A 17,065-nucleotide genomic window follows, 5' to 3' on the forward strand; every position below is an offset into this window, starting at 1 on the left:
CATTTAATCCAAATACCTTTGACTCTCTTGGTGGATATTCCATAGTTGTCAGGTACGAAAAGTACGGTACGGTACAATACGATAAAATACGGTACTAAATGGTACCTTAAGATTTTATAAGGTACGGTACGATATTAGTACAACAAATATATAACTTCATTATTTTGAACTATAGATGATAGAACAGATGTTAAGAGTCTAAACAGCAATGCTATTGGAGTATAGATGAATACTTGAGGATAAATGCCAAAACCTCTATGGCATATGCCGCATGCGCAACATGCGCTACAACTTACAAGTACATACATAGGAGTGGATACATCATACATGAATGATCATACAAATAAGAGGCATGTATGCTTGAGAGAGAGAAGGTTGAGAGAGAGAAAGAGAGAGAGATGAAATGACATGAGATGCTTTATTAACGTCTACAAGAGGCCAAAATGACCTGTGAGACCAACAATTACCAAACAAACCACCAAAGGTTTTGGTAAAAGATTTATGAATTTTGTTATGGTTTTGTTTGGCATTGCTAAGGTTAAAGCAGCTATCGATGGTACATTCACTAATTCGTGTACTCTCAGAAGGTACATTAGGCCAAGCTATCCTCTGGCCTAGTTTTATTAGCAATGTATACTAATGCTTTGGGTTGGGTGGTGCAAAATGAGCTGAACAAAGGTAAAATCAATAGGATTAAGCTACTTGATGATTCTCAAATGATGCTGAATTTATTTATTGATGACACTAACATATTGTGAAAAATGATGGGACATCAATTAGAAACGTTTGAAACTGCTTGAATACCTTATGTATAGCCTTTGGCTCTAGGATAAATCATAACAAAACATGTATGAGGAGTCTAATCAAGCTTCCACCCCCTTTCTTGGTTGATCAATCAAGGCTACAAAATCACCACCACCACAACAACAACAACAATCAACAAACCAAACCACCAACAACAACAACAACCACACCCACACAAAAAAAAACCTTGTTTTTTTGTACGAATTTGTACAGTACGGTACGAACTGTATAGTACGAACCAATTCGTACTACGTACGAGTGCAACTATGGGATATTCCCTCTTATTTAGAGGTTGTCATTCATGAGTTTTTGGATATCCTCCAACCTTCAAGGGAGGCTTCATAGGGGATTACGATCCATAGTGATCGTTCATTGAAGGACTAGATTTTGCTCCCTCCACATGCAAACTAAAACCAGCATTCCTTCTTGGAAAGGATGGTAATTCCTTGATCAAGCCCTTAATTACAACAATCTATAAATAAACATAAATTGAAATGCAGAATTTACCATAATAATTTTAGACAGTAGACACCCCACAAGCCCCAAAACTCGTACCCCTTTCGGTATTTCTTTAACTTCAATTACCAATGGATGTATTACAACCCGAGATTCCACAATCTCCTTGGCTAATCCAAAAGCCCCTTGTTGATCTAACAATTAGCAAACAAATTGAGTCAAATGCCCCTTGAATTTCACCTAGGACTTGCTCTAAGTTGGACCCCAACTGGCCAAATGCTGCCCCGAATTTACAATGGACAGCTAGGCATCTGAAACCCTGCAGATTTCAGTAGACATTGCTTTCTTCTAAGTGCACGGGTCCCAAGGTAGCCACTAAACCCTAATTTCTACAAAAATTTAGGGTATATAGCAGAAATCCTTCTATTGTCCACCAAAAATGGTTGAGTTCTTTTGAGAATGGCAAAGAAATGCCGAGATCTCAAGTAAGGTTTGGAGAAGGTGAGAGAAAGCCAAGATGAGAGAGAAATCTGATTTCCTTCATGAGAAAACCCTAAAATCTGTGTGTTGCCTGCTCCTGCCTGCATTTAATGTAGTCATCTACTGCCAAGCACCTCCAAAATGCTGTCACCTGATCAACAATGCTCTTGCTAGCCCCTAAAAGGTGTCTCCCTATTGTCTCTTGCCTACTGCGGCCCTCAAATGGTTGTCCTCTACAGCGAATTAATGTTCTTTGATCAAAAAATGGACCACAACTCTCTCTCTCTCTCTCTCTCTCTCTCTCTCTCTCTCTCTCTCTTCCCTAGGCTATAAACCGAATGAATGGCTAAGACCTAGACCCCAGAAACGTTTTCTCAATTTGCATGAGCATTTTTGCCAAAGCGACAACCTTTAAACCCATTTTTCAGTATTATCCAACCATTTAACTAATTTTCAAAATTAAATAATCCTTAAAATTAATTTCAACACTTCTGACCTTGCCCAAAATAAAATGTGTTAATTAGTGCTAGTCAACTAACCACCAAAACTCAGTTGGCATAACTTATCACAACTTTTGTCTTTGACACCCACTACATCCTCGAGATTATTGGCCTCCTACTATGAAATAACTACCATGTGCATCACATGTGCTAAACAACCTCGCACATTTAATTAGTACCTTAATCGAATGTTATCAGCAATATTAAAGCATCTCAAAATTTCACGTCCTCATGCACAAACACTCGCACACCATTGTGACAAGCCTTCGCCTTCTTCATCAACTCAATTCAACACTAACATCTAGGGCCTAAATGTTATACCTAGGATAGGGCCTTGGATTTTCAACCATGCCTTGGTAGTTGCACCTTCAATTTCAATGACTCACAGACATACCTAGACCACCTGGACCCTACGTAACCCATTCATGGAGCGACACTCCAGTCCACTATGTGGAGGGTTATTAACAGCACCCTTGCCACATAATTGTTCTTGATGAGGGATCCTACTCTATTTATTGCCTTGGACATCAAAATTAATGTTGCATTAACATTCAATGGTCATGCATCAATGCCTAATCTTTCTCCTTAAAAACAACCCCAAAAAGCTTTATTTATGTTAAAAGGTTATATTTGTGCACCATATGACAAATACCCAAAATCCCCTATAATAGGGCATGTTGTAACTTGTGGGCGTCCCACTCTCTCTCACACACACAAATGATTCTTGGTTTAGTCCTCTTCCCTAGTGTCTCCCTCTCCATCAACCAATATCGTACTTGCCTTTGGAGTGCCTGGCTTTCCACTAAAGCTAACAATATGCTGCTGCCCAATTAGCCCATGCTGCCACCCGTACAAGAGGAGGCCCATCCAACAGCCACCAGCCATTCTAAAGCAAATGGCCATCTTCAAGTATTGTGTGTCAAGCTGCTGACCAAATTACCTACATTCTTGCAATTGCATCTTCTGAGGCAATAACTTACATTCAGGTGCGCTCATCCACCCTCCTAGAGGCTTTTCCCATCAGCAAATATATGTGTTTTCCATTCACTTCCCTAGGAGATCATTTCTTCTTCACCATCAAGTATTGAGGAATGTGCTTTGCTCTCTTTACTACTATCCACATTCATCCGATGCCTTCTTCAACATCCCCTACTCGAAGGATTGCATTTCACTCCCTCTAGAGTGCACCTTCCTTTTACAAATGCTGCCACCTCAATTAGCCTGGATAATGCAATCATCTCGAGCGAATCCATTATCACCAATTCCATGGCTTACCTCATAGCCCTGATCCTAGAGACATGAGGCCTAAGACCATTGTATCATAGTTTGTTTCCGGTCATCATTCATTCATTCTTTGTTGTCTCCACTATAGGCCCTACCATTTCTTTACATGATAACTACCACATTCCAACCCAAACCCAAGTTGCCGTTGTAAAGATATAAAGGGTTTTCAAAAGGAAAACACAAAGCATACAACCATGACTGAAACATAGGGAACTCAAAACACCAACGCAAAAATGTCAAAACGCAAAAACATTAAAATGCAAAAACACAAAATAAAGATAACGAAATAATGAATGAAAATATACAAAATGTTCAAGGGAATGTTAGATTAATTTATCCTCATGTGTGAACACACATTATTGTGTGTAAAAGTGTGCGCTTAGGTGTGTTAACCTTTTACACCACTTAGCATTTAATAAGGGTAAAGGTGTCGGTAGATATCTCAGTCTATATATTCATGCCCTATCACTTGTACTTTCATCATAAACTACCATATCAATCTATTCAGCTTGTTGGTACTCTCTCTCTCTCTCTCTCTCTCTCTCTCTCTCTCTCTCTCTCTCTCTCTCTCCCCACCATGGAGTTTCACCCTCCATAGCCTACTGGTTCGCATCTTCATGAGCTCCTTGCCCAATAGTGGTATCAAAGTGCGAGAATCCAAGAAGCATGCTACTATTGCGAAGTATGGCTTGAAGAAGTAGAAACAAGTACCAGAGATACTACTGAACACTTGAGTTCAGCAAGAAGAAAAAGAAGAAGAAGAAGAAGCACGACCTGCCTATCGACTCCCTCTCTGCCACGCTAACCTACCTGTTGACTTTCTCTTTGCCACAACCTACCGATGTGCGCCTTCCAATCTGTCTGCCCATCAACATCACTTCTGTTGTGGCTATGCCCATCACTTCGGCTTCCAGTGCTAGGCGTCGCCTCTTGTCAATCATTCAACGCCATCCATGATCTAACCAGGACGGCAATCTACTGCATTATTTGACTTGCACGATGCCACATCTCAGCTCCACATCAACAATAGCTCCGATCCCATCACTGACATGGCTCAATATATGAAGTTATGCCCAAAATTAAATGCTTCAAATTTAATTAATTAAATTGAAATATTGGCTTGTTCGAGGCAATTCACATGAAATTGGGGATATTTAATTTTTATCAAAATTTCCCATCATTTACTCGATAAAAATTGGGATCTGCTTTCTTCAAATTCCTTCATCAAAATCTCATCCTTTCTCAATTCAAGCTCTCCACATGGCATCTACCATCGGGATGTCGAGATATGGTATCACTAAAAATTCTTAAGCGTCGCCTTTACCATTTGGAAAACAAAGATCCAGCTACTCATGTACTCGATAAAAATTGGAATTTGCTTTCTTCAAATTCCTTCATCAAAATCTCATCCTTTATCAATTCAAGATCTCCACATGGCATCTACCATCGGGATATCGAGATATGGCATCACAATTGAAAAATTCTTAGGCATCAACTTTACCATCTGGAAAACGAAGATCCAGCTCATACTCATGTGAGAAGGCGCATGGAAAGTCATCTTCTCTTGCCAATAATAAAGCCTATCAGTATGCCTTTTGAATCAAATCCTAAATAAATAAATAAATGTGTTAAAAAATTAGACACTAACCATGCCCATGCATGTGTTAAGGCCTTTCCAAAAACTTACTCAATGTGATACATTGCCTCGCTTTTTATCCAAAAAGATTTGTACTTTTTTTAATAGTTCTATTAGAAGCTATATTTCAAGGGGAGTTGTAACACTTACCGCATGACCTCCGAGTTCATCCCGAAAACTATACCCATGTATTTGACCTCTGTTGATGTGCCCAATGCCTCTAAGCCACACTGGCTTTTGATCAGCCTCTGAACCATGCACACACACCTCTATGCCTTACTTTGGGTCCTTGAGCTTTTCCGTAGACATGTCAAAATCTTCCTCATAGTGCATCTCTCTCACTTATATATCTCCTTTCCAGAATCATTGTATAGGATTACACGTTGCCTCTTCAAGGAAAGACCTCCAATTTTTCCTTTCTCGTATATTTTGTCACAAGTTTAGCCATCCATGACCCAAAGGGAAGATTTGTTAGATTAATTTATCCCCATGTGTGAACACATATTATTATGTGTAAAAGTACGTATTTAGGTGTGAACACCTTTTACACCACTTAGTATTTAATAAGGGTCAAAGTTGTAGGTACCTCAGCCTATATATTCAAACCCTATCACATATACTTTCATCACAAACTATCACATCAAGCTGAAAGTTGTGTACTTGCAACAGCTCTCTCCTTTTTTTGTGAAGGTAATTGAATTAAGTAAATATTTTAAATCAGACCATCAAGTCGGCTTAGAACTCTCTCTGTGAAGAATATATACATCAAACCATCCGGTCGGCCTTCTGACTAAATCTCTTAGATTCTGTTACAGCAGAGGAGGCGATTGCAGATTCAGGCCCTCCACAACTGGGCAATTGCATCTAGGTACAAGGTGACAGCTATATGGATGTCTCAGTTGTAGATGACAACATTTAATGCTGTTGTGGCAGGGCAACAGCTGCATTTGACTAATTTTCAGTCATTCTTAGCGACAAAACTCTGAATTCTCTCTCTACAACTTTCTCTTTCATCTCCCAATCACAAAACAGCCTTGTTCCAAAGATCTCAGCATTTGGACCCTTGGAGACTGAGAAATTGCAAATTTCTTTGCTGTAAACCCTAATTTACAGCAAAAAATAGAGTTTAGCAACAGCCTCGCAAAGCGTGCCAAAAATTGAAAGCTCCAAGACTTGGATTTTTTAGGGTTGAAGCTGAATTTCAGCTAAATTCGGGTGGAAAACTAGCTAGCCATTGAATTTGGGGCATTTCCATCGTCTATGAAGTGGGTGAAGGCCAATTAAGTGCCCGAATCAAGGGGCAAAACACATTGAAGACTTCCTAGTCACTTTGGACAGCAAGGGGAGTTTAGATTGCGAAGGAGATCGGGAGAATCCCATTGTAAATCAACTTCTTCAATAAAGCTAAAGAAATACCGGAAGGGGTGCCACTTTTTGGGGCCAATCGGATATGCATTGTCCAAGATCAGTAGGTAAATTCGTATTTTCAGATTTGTATTTATTGTTTGCTGCTGTAATTAAGTTGTAATCAAGGATTTACCACCCATTCACGGAGGGAAGGTTGGTTTCATAGTGGCTCTTGTGGGAGCGGGCTAAGGGAGATGTCCATGTGTCTCATCCACTAAAAGACGGATCGAGAGTGCAATAACCAACAATAACAAGGCAACCTATAGGGATGAAAACACAGCAGTCCACCAAGTAGGAACACTTGCAATAGTCAAATAGAAGGTTGGAGAGCTGGTGATACCAAGAGAAACCAAATGCAAGCATGGACAGGCATGGATGATTATAATAGCCGCTAGAGATGACAAAGGATAGATTGGGATGTGAGTGACCTTTCACATTCTTTATTTATAGATGAGAAACCAACCAAAAGGTGAGAAGTTTGCTCATGGGACAATGAAACATACTTGAGTGCATTTGAGATTTTGGATATTCAATGAGCTAATGAAGGTTCCATGTGTAATGCACCTTTTTAAACTTAACACCCCCTCTCAAGCCCGAGACAACCACCAAAAAGGGACTACAAGTGTAGCTCACCCCATATGTACCCCAAGACATCCCATCCCAAAGCAGCTAGGGCATCGGTCAATGGGTGCACATCAATTGCCCAAAAACCTACGAAGAATATAGAGACAATGTTTATCTTAGCTCGAGAGTCCAAAGGGCTATCCCAAAGAGGCTAAGGCATCAGACAAAGAGAGCTTGTCAACTTGAGGAAAAAGAGATATGGTTGGGCCACAAATAGCAAAATGCAAAGCATGTAAATAGTCACCCACAAGGGTGTCAATGATGAAGGAATTGTCGAGCTAAAAATGCATTAGCTTTACTTAAACAGCCCCAAAAAGTACTTAATTAATGAATCAAACTTGTTCTTTTAACATAAATGTGTTCCTAGAGAGTTTCTATATCCCATAAGCACAACCTAACTTACGAGCACCAAAACTTTCTATAAATAGGTATGCTGCCCTCCATTCAATCCATCTCGTTTTTGCAGATTGCAACCACCAGTCAACTCACACATGGCAACCCCTCCAGCCTTGCAATGCCCTAGCGCCTTCTTCTAGCTATTGCCCACTATTTGGCATCTTCTTCTAGGCTGCGTTTGGCCTCCAGCTGCCGTCACCAGCCTCTCCACCATCATCTGGTGCTTGCATTTGATCTTCATCAGCCAAGCATCAGTCTCCACACCCTTTAGGTGCCTGCGTTTGGGCCTCCATCAGCCTGGCGACAGTGTAGTTGCTCCTCCATCTGGCGACATCGTCTTGCTTGCATTTGCACTCATCAGGAGTCGCCTGACATCACCACACCCATCTACATATATCACCTCTGTCTCCAACAACCTCTAGTGTCAACATTTTGCAGATTCCTCTCTCTTCACTGTTTGACTGGTGGTCATAGACTTTGGATCCATCTCCGGCGGACGTCACTCTCCAACACACTGCTCTGCCCTTGAGTATTTGTACACTTACATTCATTTGCAGTATTCATTCACTTCAGAGTTGTGTTCTTCTCTCCCTTCTTTTGTTTGTGTTTGACTTTTGAGTTTTGTGTTTAGCGATTGAGTTTTGCTTTCTGTGTCTGTGTCTCTCTCTTTGTGTTTATGTCATGGTTGTACACTCTGTGTTTCCTCAATGTAAACCCTAGCAATTTTCTTCATAGGAATAGTAAAGAAGGATATGGAGGTATGGTGGTGATAGAGCTTGCAAGAAATGAGGTTGGTGATGAAATTGGGATTGGATTCGGCTTTGTTATGGGTAGAACACATGTAGTTGTAATCAGTATGATTTTGGATGTGGATCTAACACCCTTGGCCTTTGAATGACACTTGTTATCTACATGGTCAAGTTTCCGGCAACAAGTACAAAAACCTATTATTTTCATGAAAGTAATGCTAGAAGGATCTTTGTGATGATTGAACTTTACCACTCTCTTTTTCATCTCTTTTTCTTTCAATGAAAAAGACCAAGCATTGGCATTAAAGCATGGTCTATAGTTTAAAATCAATCAAGGAGGTGGGATTGGGTCTAAATGTGTAGGTAATTCATTTCCACTCCCTGTTTTCTTCAATGAAGAAAGTGACTCATCAATACAAGAGGGAGATCCATGCATTTGAGCAAACAGAGAGTGAGGTGCATTGTATTGGAGGGGGATTCCCCACACAACCAAACTAGAGAACAAAGCAACACACTTGCAGATATGGAAGAGGTGCATAGTACGAGGGTAGCTTTCCTAGCAACAAAGCACCATGGTGCAAAATGATATACCTCTAAGTGTCTAAGGAAGGATCATGGCCTAAAGCCTAAATGTGCACCAAAGATAATGTCAGCTAAGACTAGATAACCTATGGTAGGCCTAAAGTAGGATTCTAGATTTAAGGTGGATTAATCTAAAGGTAAAGTGATAGAAGGAAGGGCAATAAATGGGAGGGTAAATGTAAAGAACCAAACTCATACTCAAATGAAACAAAAGATAAAGGATTACCTTGTGGAACATCTGTGATCACATAGTGTTCTTCTAATCCATACTAGTACAACTCAGGGTCTCCATGGTGACTTACTATATAACAAAAGGAGTAATATAGACATAATCAAGATCGTACAAAAATGGGTCCCACAAACTACCACTAGACTTGATTTTGATGAATCTGAATTTCTAATTGTATGTCGAGTGGATAGCTCTTTGTTAATCAAGAGATGATCAATCTCATTAGTGGAGTGCCCCAACTAAGATGCACCTTGTAAAGGAATATGAGAAGAAGAAGAATTGGGCTTTGGTGAATGATCCCTAAAAGGTTAGTAGATAAAGATGATGGAGTATTTTCCTCCAGATCAAGATCATAACACCTCAATAGCACCTCCATTGCAAGAGTGGCTTAAGAAAGCGTTAGAGGATTCTAAGATAAAGAGATCTAAAGCCATCATGACCTAGCACATGACATACAAAGTAACCAAAAACAAACCAAGCACTCCACCATCACCTTAGGTAACTCATTAGAACAACACCGACTATGATGCCATAAGGAGATATGCTAGGATTTACGAAAGAAAACATAGGGTGTACAACCACAACTAAAACATAGTGAACTCAAATACTAACATATGGAGATACAATAGGGTTTGCAGGGGAACAAAAGGTACTAAACAATTGCAGGGATACAAGACCAAGGCAGTACTACTGTAGAATCCAATAACTGTGGATAGTACAATATAAGCTCTGTTGTTAGAGAGCACTCAAGATGCCAGTCAAGAAAGACTAGCAGAAAGGACTCAAGAAGGATATGGCATGGAGCAAAAGAACCCTTTGATACTTGACCTCTAGGGCTATGCATATGCTCAAACAACAACAATGATTTGCTCCCTTCCTTTATGTAGGCCACTGCCTGCAGCAAGCCATTCTCTCCGCCCATGTGCTATGCTAGGTAGTCTTTACTACTACACCCATCGACTCCTTAGTGCACCGTTGGCGGCTCCTGGCTTTAAAGGCCCCTAACTGAGGCCGCCTTTAGCAATGCTCAAGGAAAGAATTGTCCAAACAGCTAGTGCTTCTCATGGGAGCAAGCTAAGAGAGGTGTTGACAATGTGTGTCATCCACTAAGGATGGATCCCAAGTACAATAACCATCAGTCAGAGCAAAGGCTAATGAAGAAAAGTGCTGAAAAAGTAAAAATGGCCTACTACTGATGCAAATGCAAATTGGGCCAATGCTGAAAAGTGCTCCAAACAACAAAAAACAGCAAGGCAGCCTATAAGGATGAAAAGGCAGCAATCCACCAAGTTGTAATGATCAAGGCAGCAGTGCTAAGAACACTCGAACAAGGACTGCAATTCTCGAATAGAGGGCTTGAGTGATGGCAACAACAGCTAGAACCAAACCCAATTGTGGGCTGCCTTCAAATGATCACGACGACGACTAGAGATGACGAGGAATGAGTGGGCAGCAATAGCAACAGCTAGCAACCACGTATGATGAGCTAGGGATAGATGGGGATGCAAGTGACCTAGCACACACTCTATTAATAGATGAGGAACCAACCAAAAAGTGGGAGGTTCGCTTATGGAACACTAAAACACCCTTGGGTGCATTTGAGTTTTGAGATGGTTTAATAAGCTAATTAAGGTTTACTGTGTTTAGCTTCACAAAACGATCACTATAGGACCAAACCACCGAGCTGTTGGTGTTGGTAGTCTCCAACCAGTACCATCAGCCAGTTCCACTATCCCAACTCATCCATGCCCATCATGCAGTCACTCAACCATCCAATCTTATCTCTGTATCCAACATCACCTGTGTGCCTAGTGGCTCATACTAGGCACCAGCAACATTGTGTTGCATCACTGTATGGTATGACCAAAGCCATGGCCCATGGCATCATTAACTCAGACTCATTCAACCAGGTTGCATCTCTATCATATCATCTTTACAAAAGATGATTTCTCTATATCCTTGGTCATGGTGGGTCTCAAAACCACACATCAGAATACAAATACCACACCCCAATATGACATGAATAGGTATTTGTCGCCATAACTCAAAGCCCAAGGTAATGTTTGCACAAATAATTGATGCCCGTGCAACATACAGTTAATAATCTACAGTGTAACCTTAGATAGTACTGTTTCCAGGCTGTATTCTGAAAGAGCCTACTTACACACCCCATATTCTCCCTTTTGCTCATACTTATTCAGTTCGGCCTGAATTAAGTAGACTACCTAAAATTTGCAAACCACTGGGCAACATCAGCAGCAAGTAATAGCTCATCCACCTCCTATTACTAACTAGAGTTACTCACACCAGCAGGCATGTGGAAGCCTCCACATCATTGGCTTCTGCAAGGTATGGTGGATCTGTCTATCTTTATTTGAGAAACTTTCTACCGCCTCTGGAAGTGAATTTTTAAGGTAGGATAGCTGGTAGAAGCCTGTTCCTCAAGTTCAGTGTTTCCACTTTCTGACACAACTTCTCGGTCCCTGGTTAGGGCTAAGAAAATAAGGGGTAAATATACTATCAAATTTCTGGTTCAGGTCCATCAACAGCAGGACAGCAGAAGAAACTGAAAGTTGGGGATCTGAATAGAAACTGATCTCCTGCATTTTGAACCTGAAACACATGCTGAACATTAAGAAAAGGAAACCAGAGTTTGTTCAATGTCCTTATATAGCCTAAGATTGCCACTCGGTGAGACTCTGCCACATCAGCAGCTGTAGCTGTTGGGATGCCTGCTGGTCAAAGGCCTGACTACCATGCCAATTGCCACATTGAGGCCAACCACCGTGGAACTTGTGCTATGCTATGCTGATGCAGACACACTACTCATTTTGTTTCAGTTTTGCTATGCTAAGTGTGTGCTTAGAAGCAAACTGAAAAAAGCAAAGTAATTCAGTTCACTCAGAGATTCATACTGCCCATCTAGCTTCTCCATGCAACAAATTGTAACTACTTTTCAGTTTCAGATGTGTACGCACTCTCAAATTCACCACTACAGACAGGATCAAGCAAATAGAAGTCCAAATTACCACATATGCTCCTTAAAAATGGCATTCACTACTTTCCTGCCATTTTGTGTTATTGCAAGAAAGCCAATAAAGAAGTATCACTTGAGGAAAAAGGAAAAAGGAAAACAGAAAAATCATCGAACAAGGACAAACACATTAGCGACAAGAACTAAAACAACCAGGCTAGAAAAAGAAAAGACAGGGAAACAGGAGGTGGGGGCAGATATGATTTCATAATCTTGAAATCGTTATAAATTCAGTGGATGCAAAAGCCAAATCAGCAAATAAACAATCAAATCTTTGTTCTGCCAAAAGTTATCCTAAATCAAAATGCGAGACTTGAACCAAATAATAGAGGAAATGCCCACCTCATCATCAAGATTGCTAAAATTTTCCAGCAGACCTAGCAAGTCTGCAAACAAACTCTCACTTGGAACTGCTCTGTTTAACTGTAGCTGATGAAGACGCCGCAAGTTGACTGTCAACGAATAATCATCATCCGATACCTAAGCAAACAATGAGGACTGTAAATGATTTAGCCATGAACACTGTAAGGCTGACATAATCCATTAATCCTGCTTGACAACAAGATACCCCCGCTTGATCGATAGCTAATCTTAGTTTTTGCACAAGCTCATCTTCCAACAGCTTCACTGTTTGTTGAGCGGAATCCTGAAGATCAGCACGACTTTCATTCCCACAAAAAGCCAATGCCTTTACACAAGCCCTAAGGGCATTCTCTTCGCCATGTTTAAAAAATGACTCTTTCAAAAGCTGCAGCACTTGTGCAAAGGTCTGTAAAAAGAACATTTGACTATCAAATGCTGTGAAGGGCCTGCTATCTCATCCAATAAACTGGTAGCTTGAGTTTACTTGTTCTTGGCGCTTCAAATTGTAAAGTTCAAGATCCATGTACATGACAAGTTCCACAATGTAGGGTATCTTAGCCTTGTCAGCAAGATACTTCCTGAAAAGCTTCGGCAGAGTTTTCATCAAAGCAGTAGTTAACTCTTTTTTATTGTTCTCCAGGCTTTCCTGCACATTCAGGATTTAAAAATAAATATTAACTTTAGGAAACTATGTGGACAGCACGACTACTGAGAGATGATCCTCACCCTTTGAGCTTTTGTAAGTGCAGATTTCTTAGTATCAGCTGAAGGGACTATCTTTTCACCCACGGATTTCTTAGCAGATGCACACAAAACTCTAACCAGATGTGTAGCATCTTGATCAGTCAGCTCTAGCTTGGGATTCTCATCCACCAGCATAGATGTTATGCATTTCCAGTCCTGTTCAAGAACACTTTCAATTTAAGTTTGACCCCTAACAGCACCATTGTCCAAAAATATGCTTAGACAAACAATTACACATGAGATACACTAATAAAAGTACTTCTTTGTCCAAAAAGAGAGAGTCTGCTAAGCCAGGAAAACAAAGAGTTACATACTTTCATTGCCTTCATTTCCTCCCATACGGCATCAATAACATAATCACTGAGAATTGGATCCGATGAGAACTCTCTTAGAATCTGCAAAAGCCTACTCAGCTGCACTTCCGAACCCTCACTCTCGGATACTGCCAGCACTTGAATAATGTTATACAAACTACAACATCAACTTCAACTCGTACTTGAGTGCACATGTCTAAATCCTGACTCACAGTACCATTGGGTTGTGCGCTGCTGAATTTTTGGGCTATGAGATGGTCATACACTAAATCGCCAACAGCATGACGTATGAGAGGAGACTCATCTATCAGCAAGTCATACAACGGACCAAGGTCCTCATCCCCAAGTAATTGATGTCTGAGGTGATTCACAAGATGTTAGTCTGCATCATACACTTTAAATGCCGTAATTTGTAAATTTCAGAATTCCCATATGTTGTACCTTAGAAGATGTTTGAGAAGACCAATAGCACTTACAGCAACTGAAACATCTATGTCATCTGCTAGTTCAATCATTCGACTACAGAAACGTTCGGTGAACAGACCCAAGGAAGGTACATTATCATCCACTTCATACAGATCTTGAAGGGCTCGAATAGAGGTTTTCCGAACAGCTGGATTCTACAATAGCCAAATTTTCACTTAGCATGAAACAGAACATATTGATAAGAAGATAAATAACAGAAAACCAGCTACCTTACCTTGTCATTCAAGGTCCATCCTATATATTTCAGATACAAGTCTTGCAAGAAAAGCGATGGATAACAAACAATCCATGAACCAATGGCCCGAATACATGCCATCCTGATCTCAGGATCCACATCACGATACCGATGCATAAACAGTCTGCAAACATCAAGCTCTCATGAGCAGGCGATAGTCAGAGCATACAACTGCAGCTTACTTAAAAGCAGCACACTAAAGATTTTACCCTGTGAAAATTTTGCGCATCATCTCCTCAGCCATTGTTATCTTCTCGTGTGTCTCAGATAGAGCCCTGTTTAGCGACTCAATACGAGGACCATCTTTCTTCTTTCTTTTTTCAGCATTTAACTGTCGTTGAGCAGTCTCCCTGGACTGGCCTAGAGTCTTCGCCACAGTGACAAGTGATGTGACTAATTGAAGGCCAACAAGTGTTGTGATTTGTCGAAAAACCCTTGGTGGCGTGCTGTAACGGGACATTTATGAGCCGCATTGCATCAAATGAAGTAAAGCAGTTTGCAGCAATAATATGCACCATGTGCTGAAAACCGTACCATGAAAGGGCTATGACATAGTCCATGCACTTATCCAGTAGGATGCGATCAAATAAAGGTCCATTTTGACACTCAAGTACAAGGCTATCCCAGAACATGATAAGATTATCTTTAAAAGAGCGCAAATCTCTCTGCTTTGAACCAAGATAATCTTCTAGAGGGCCCTGTTGAATTTATAAAGAAAGACAAAGTGATCGCAGTTCATGGAATATATAGAATCTCAGTTAACTAAACTAGTCACGGCAAGTAGGATACTTCTTCAGCTCGCCGTACGACTTGGAGCACTACATCATCTACATCAGTTTCATCAAGACGTTCATCCATTGTGTAATCAACCCCACAAACCTGCATCTCAAATGATGCATTATATTGCATAGCAAGTCAACAATAATTGTCCTTGTGAGAAAAGAGAACATTAAAAGGGGATAACAAAGCAGACCTCAAAAAGGCTATTTAAGAGCTCAACCAGTGCTGCATTTTGATCCTTTTCATATCGTTCAACCCAAGCTTTTGCAGCTAGTCGAACCAGCTTTGGGTGGTGTTTGATAATTACTGTTTACCATAAACTAACTTAGGCAAATGACAGTTACCAATTCAACATCAAACTACATGCTCTAAAGAGTAGCTTATAAAACCTGCAATACTTTGCTCGATCCCTGCATCAGAATCTTCAAACGAAACTGACTGCCTTTTCCGCTTATAACCAGTCTCTTTCTTTTTGCCACCAAGAGCCCTGGCCATATTTTCCTTTGCAGCATCTAGTTGAGGGGTCACTGTTTCAGTTGACCTAGTATTCTTGTGGGCCAAGCTGGAGGGTGCAGACAAAGGTGATGCCTGTCCTTCTTCATCAGCAGTTTGATGGCCTGCCAAATTTTGTGGTTGTACTAATGTGCTTTTCGCTCTTTTCTGTACAAAAGAATCAATTCTAGACATCCAGTCACAACAATTCAAGTGCAATTCCTCGATTTAAAATTTTAAGGCACTTACTCGAGTCTGTACTGATTCCTGTATTGTGACTCTCTTTCTTGATGATCCTTCTATACCTTCTTTGCCACCAACATCTAGATCATCTCCACCAGCCTCCAGCATGCTATCATGTAAACCAAAAAAGAAATTAGATTGATACTTCTCAAGCCAACAGAGAACACAAAATGGCACGGATGTACCACTGCATTTCAACAACACATGTTCCTAGCATGAATACTGTTCAACTGTGATAAATGCGCTTATGGAGCTAAGCAGTTGAATTCGAGCACAGTTGTATTAACACTCGCAAGTTAAATAGAACAGCAGAGCTTATGACTTTCGTGAGACAACACGGACATCTATGAACTTTGACCGAAATTTTGAGAGTGCACGACAGCTGTAAATCAATTCTATAACATAAGCGAGGCATTATCGGACTACGGAATGCACCTAATTGTGACAGCTCAACTTATAATGCTACAGAAAAGTCAACTGCAGCAAACTTGTCTGCCACAGTATCCATCAACCACAACCGTAGAGTCATAATGACAAAGATTATCAAATATCAACGCACACAGTTCATGCTATCATCGAGAAATCCGCAGGTTGCAGGTCATCTACAGACCAATTGCATGTCAGGATTACCTGTGAACGGGAGTAGCTCTCCGGTGGTACTTTCGCGTAGAAGCAGGCGTCGCCTCCATTTTCCTCTTAGAATTCTCACGCAGGAAAGCACTGCCTTGACGATTTGTGCCTAAGCTATGATTTCTGCTTCTGCATCCACCCGATCATTCCCTCCACAATAGCATCTGTCCTCCTTCGGTGAGCGTCCCTCGGTTTGTGCTTCGATTACTCGGATCTTTGTTTTTCGGTCGCGACCGCGGGCGGGAGGGGGCTGTCTTCTTAAAGAAGCTGCCCTTTCTACATTAGGCCGTCAGCGCCTATCTAATCTTCAACGTTAACGCCAATCGGACGTGACACCTCTAACTGGCGTCCTAGCACAAGGCCCCCGGGGGTCCCCGGCCCCCCCCTCCCCCGCTCTCTCTCACTCTCTTTCTTCCTCAGTTCTAGGGAGGAAATTCGGAATTTTTGGGACCTCCTATCTCTGTCTCTCCCCGTGTAATGAAGTGGCTACCTTGGTGTTAAGCCACTTATTTTTATGAACGCACTAATGTGAGTTCGATTCTCGCTTTTGTAACACTTACACTTGAATCATCATGGGGGATGCACCAATCCAACTTA

At 40.9% G+C, this 17,065-nt stretch overlaps 1 protein-coding gene across 1 annotated transcript in view; it reads right to left on the minus strand.

Moving 5' to 3' along the window:
• Positions 1-16,827, minus strand: part of SCC3 (sister-chromatid cohesion protein 3) — a 38,725-nt gene extending 21,898 nt beyond the window's left edge. Inside the window, exons 1-15 of the mRNA XM_087693589.1 lie at positions 16,469-16,827; positions 15,845-15,947; positions 15,493-15,763; positions 15,297-15,409; positions 15,113-15,202; positions 14,858-15,021; positions 14,533-14,769; positions 14,303-14,447; positions 14,044-14,222; positions 13,820-13,959; positions 13,603-13,730; positions 13,271-13,444; positions 13,029-13,190; positions 12,750-12,950; positions 12,524-12,661 (exon numbers count right to left, since the gene is read on the minus strand). Coding sequence (XP_087549715.1) covers positions 12,524-12,661; positions 12,750-12,950; positions 13,029-13,190; positions 13,271-13,444; positions 13,603-13,730; positions 13,820-13,959; positions 14,044-14,222; positions 14,303-14,447; positions 14,533-14,769; positions 14,858-15,021; positions 15,113-15,202; positions 15,297-15,409; positions 15,493-15,763; positions 15,845-15,947; positions 16,469-16,527 — 2,304 coding nt within the window. The 5' untranslated portion in view covers positions 16,528-16,827. The remainder of the gene's footprint in view (positions 1-12,523; positions 12,662-12,749; positions 12,951-13,028; positions 13,191-13,270; positions 13,445-13,602; positions 13,731-13,819; positions 13,960-14,043; positions 14,223-14,302; positions 14,448-14,532; positions 14,770-14,857; positions 15,022-15,112; positions 15,203-15,296; positions 15,410-15,492; positions 15,764-15,844; positions 15,948-16,468) is intronic.
• Between the last annotated feature and the right edge of the window lie 238 nt (positions 16,828-17,065).

The sequence above is a fragment of the Lygodium microphyllum genome, chromosome 2, assembly GCF_053477565.2.
Source record: "Lygodium microphyllum isolate KBCC chromosome 2, Lygodium_microphyllum_v1.1.10, whole genome shotgun sequence".
Taxonomy (NCBI): domain Eukaryota; kingdom Viridiplantae; phylum Streptophyta; class Polypodiopsida; order Schizaeales; family Lygodiaceae; genus Lygodium; species Lygodium microphyllum.